Here is a 2,879-nt window from a genome sequence, read left to right as displayed (position 1 = left end):
CTCTGTGAATCTATTGCTCATGGTGTGAGAGTCCATTGGGTTCCGACTCCTGACGACGCTACATAAGACAGTAGAACTGCCCCACAGTTTCCAAGGCCATAAATCTTTCCGGAAGCAGACTGCCTCATCTTCCTCCCATGGAGCTGCTGGTAGCTTCAAACCACCAGCCCTTGGGTTAGCAGTCAAACCCTTTACCGACCCCCTCCCCCGCCCCCGCCCCCTCAGGTGTCCTTCTACTCCCTGCCATGATAGTGAGGGATTCCATGGGCAGCATCCGCCGTGGTGGACAGTGGGCAGTGCTGCATGGAAAGCCTGTCAGAATGCTGCTGGCCGTTCTGCAGGGTCGTTAGGCGGTTCCCAAGTGTCCCAGCAGTTCATTCTGGTCTTGTTTTCACCAAAGGAATATCCCGAGAAGGCAGGAAAGCAGAAGAAGGCACCTACGCTGTCATGCTTTCCTAAAAGAAATCTCCCTGTGGAAGAATAGCGACGTGTCCCTTGAGGATCAGAGACTCCCCTGGAGAGAAGATGTGGGGCCCACGGTCGCCTGCCAGACTCTCTCATCATGGTCACACACAGTAGGGACTCTCAGTGCCGGATCGCACTCTTTTCTCTCAGTCGACAAGCTGCGAGTTGGCTCTCGGTATTAATAAGCATGAATAAATTGTCTTTCTACCAAAGGATAGACAGAAGAGTGGTCCTCACTGTTGCCGACAGAGAAATAACTGAAGACTTCCTAACACAAAATGAAACAAAACAAATTCTGTGAACTCACCTAGAAAAGTCGCCCTTGGCCTCCTGTGAAAGAGAAAATTTAATGTCAGTGAAAGACTCCACGGCCGGGCTACCAACTCTAACGCAGACATTCTAACCCCCCACCTGCTCCTCCACTGAAAACACCCTGTGTCACAAGGGCCGGGGCCCTCCGGAATATGACGGAGAGGCCTGCACTTGCCTCTTGAACTACAAGATGCTAAACCAACATTTAGAAGCGCCACACCACGAAAGTGATCAGTAATGTCAAAATGAAAATATCCATTTTTGTCTTTCTAGTTTATAGATGGAATCTACACAACGTGTGTGTGTGTGTGTGTGTGTGTGTGTGAGAGAGAGAGAGAAGGACTGTCAATCGCTTGGGCTACTTTCTGTTTTGCACTCTGGATTAGTTCCCCATCAGACTCAAGACCTTCAAAGGCAGGGACCTGGGAACCTTTAGTGAATCTAGTGCACAACCTTGAACACACTCGTTGTTCAATCCATAGTTGTGGAAGGAATACATGAATGGCATCATTTCCACTCACTTGGCCACTGCTATAGCTAACATTCTTTTTTTTCCTGACAAACTAAAGGTCTTTTCTTTGTCTTTCCAGGGGTGGAGGTGATTCTCTTGACGATTAATCCTGGCTATTTACTTGGCTTTCTCCTCCACTATCTCGAAGGCCAACAATTCCAAGGAGAACTGGGATCTCAATTTCTCTTAGGTTCAAGTTCAGTACAAACTTGCTGGCAGAGATAGGCTGTCGCGAACTCTGGGGGGCTTTGGAAGCCCCTATTTTCTACCATGCATGGTAACAGGGTTCAAAGAACTCTTTCCAGCTTGGGACTAGAAATAGCTTAGAAGACAAACAACGAGGAGGTATACCCACTGGCCATGGACACTCTAACACCTTTGCTCGCTCTATGACCCTGGGGTACATGGGGAGGGAGACCAACTTACCTGTAAAATATAGGAAGCTAATTCAAACACCACTTCACTGTCAACATCAATAAGCTCCTGCAAGAAAAGAAAAACAAGCAAGCGAGCAGGGTCAGTTTAGTACTTTAATAACTACTTCTTTATGGACCCCCCCACCCTCAGAGAGTAGGGTGGGGTGGTATTTCTTTCTGAGGAGCTTCCCAGAACCTCAAATACTCAAAAGGATGTCTTTGATCCCCGAGGAAACTGCTCCAAATTAGTTGACCCTGTGGATGGGGGGCGGTCACTGGGAGCATTTTCACAGGTCTTCAGCAGAATGGACAGCTGTTGACTCGTCCAAATTGAGTAATTTTAAGGAGGTAGGAGTGAAGGGGTCTGTTACAATTACAAACACAGGCTTTTTACAAACCTGCTCATTTTATTTTTTGAAATGCAACTTTATTGTGTTTTCAGGGAAAGTTTTACACAGTTCATTAGGTTTTCAGTGAACAATTCTATACAACAGGTTGAGTGACACTGGTTACATTTTTTTGGTTGTTCTAAAAGAAGGCAGACAATAAAAACAACAAATGAAGGATGGGCTTCAAGGGAAAACAAATGATGAGCTGTTTAATTTCAATGTAACTAGACCTGCAATAATTCACCTTCTGATGCACCAAACTCATTTATGTTACAAATCGCTGGAGAGTAGTCATTGGATAAAGGGTGGTGTTTCCTTCGTAAACTCTACTTAGGAGCCCACAGCAAATTTTATGGAAAGAAATGTCACAAGGGACTGTGAGACTCTTCAAATAAAATAATAAAATAAAATGAATAACAATGCAAAATAAAGCCCCTCAAATGAACCAGTCACATTTCGGGTGCTCAGCGTAGCTCGTGGTTACCAGGACGCCAGTGCAGATGGAGAACATTTCCACCCCTGCAGACAGTCCTACTGGCTGGCGCTACTACAGAGTCCAGGTTGAGAGACACGTGTTCTCCTATTAGTTCTTCCCCCAAATGTTTACTGGTATTACAAACACAGGCTCACAATTATGTAAACCTATCTTATGGGCTTTGACAAATTCGCTCTCTCTATGTATCATATCCCAAAGACGAAGGGACTCTGGTGCCCACCCATCAGCACGCAAGAGTAATAAACACATTCATTAATTTCATATTTTGTTGTCAAGCAAAGTAGAAAGGT

General features: G+C 45.5%; 1 protein-coding gene across 1 annotated transcript in view; it reads right to left on the bottom strand.

The window, feature by feature from the left end:
• Positions 1-2,879, bottom strand: part of FRMD4A (FERM domain containing 4A) — a 318,768-nt gene that overhangs the window by 104,565 nt on the left and 211,324 nt on the right. The window contains 2 exon segments of the mRNA XM_045285626.1: positions 773-795; positions 1,715-1,771. Of these exon segments, the coding sequence (XP_045141561.1) occupies positions 773-795; positions 1,715-1,771 (80 nt within the window).

This window comes from Echinops telfairi, unplaced genomic scaffold (assembly GCF_000313985.2).
Source record: "Echinops telfairi isolate 266 unplaced genomic scaffold, ASM31398v2 ScPeMD7_7474;HRSCAF=8512, whole genome shotgun sequence".
In the NCBI taxonomy this organism is placed as follows: Eukaryota; Metazoa; Chordata; class Mammalia; order Afrosoricida; family Tenrecidae; genus Echinops; species Echinops telfairi.
This window is presented reverse-complemented; position numbering and strand designations above follow the sequence as displayed.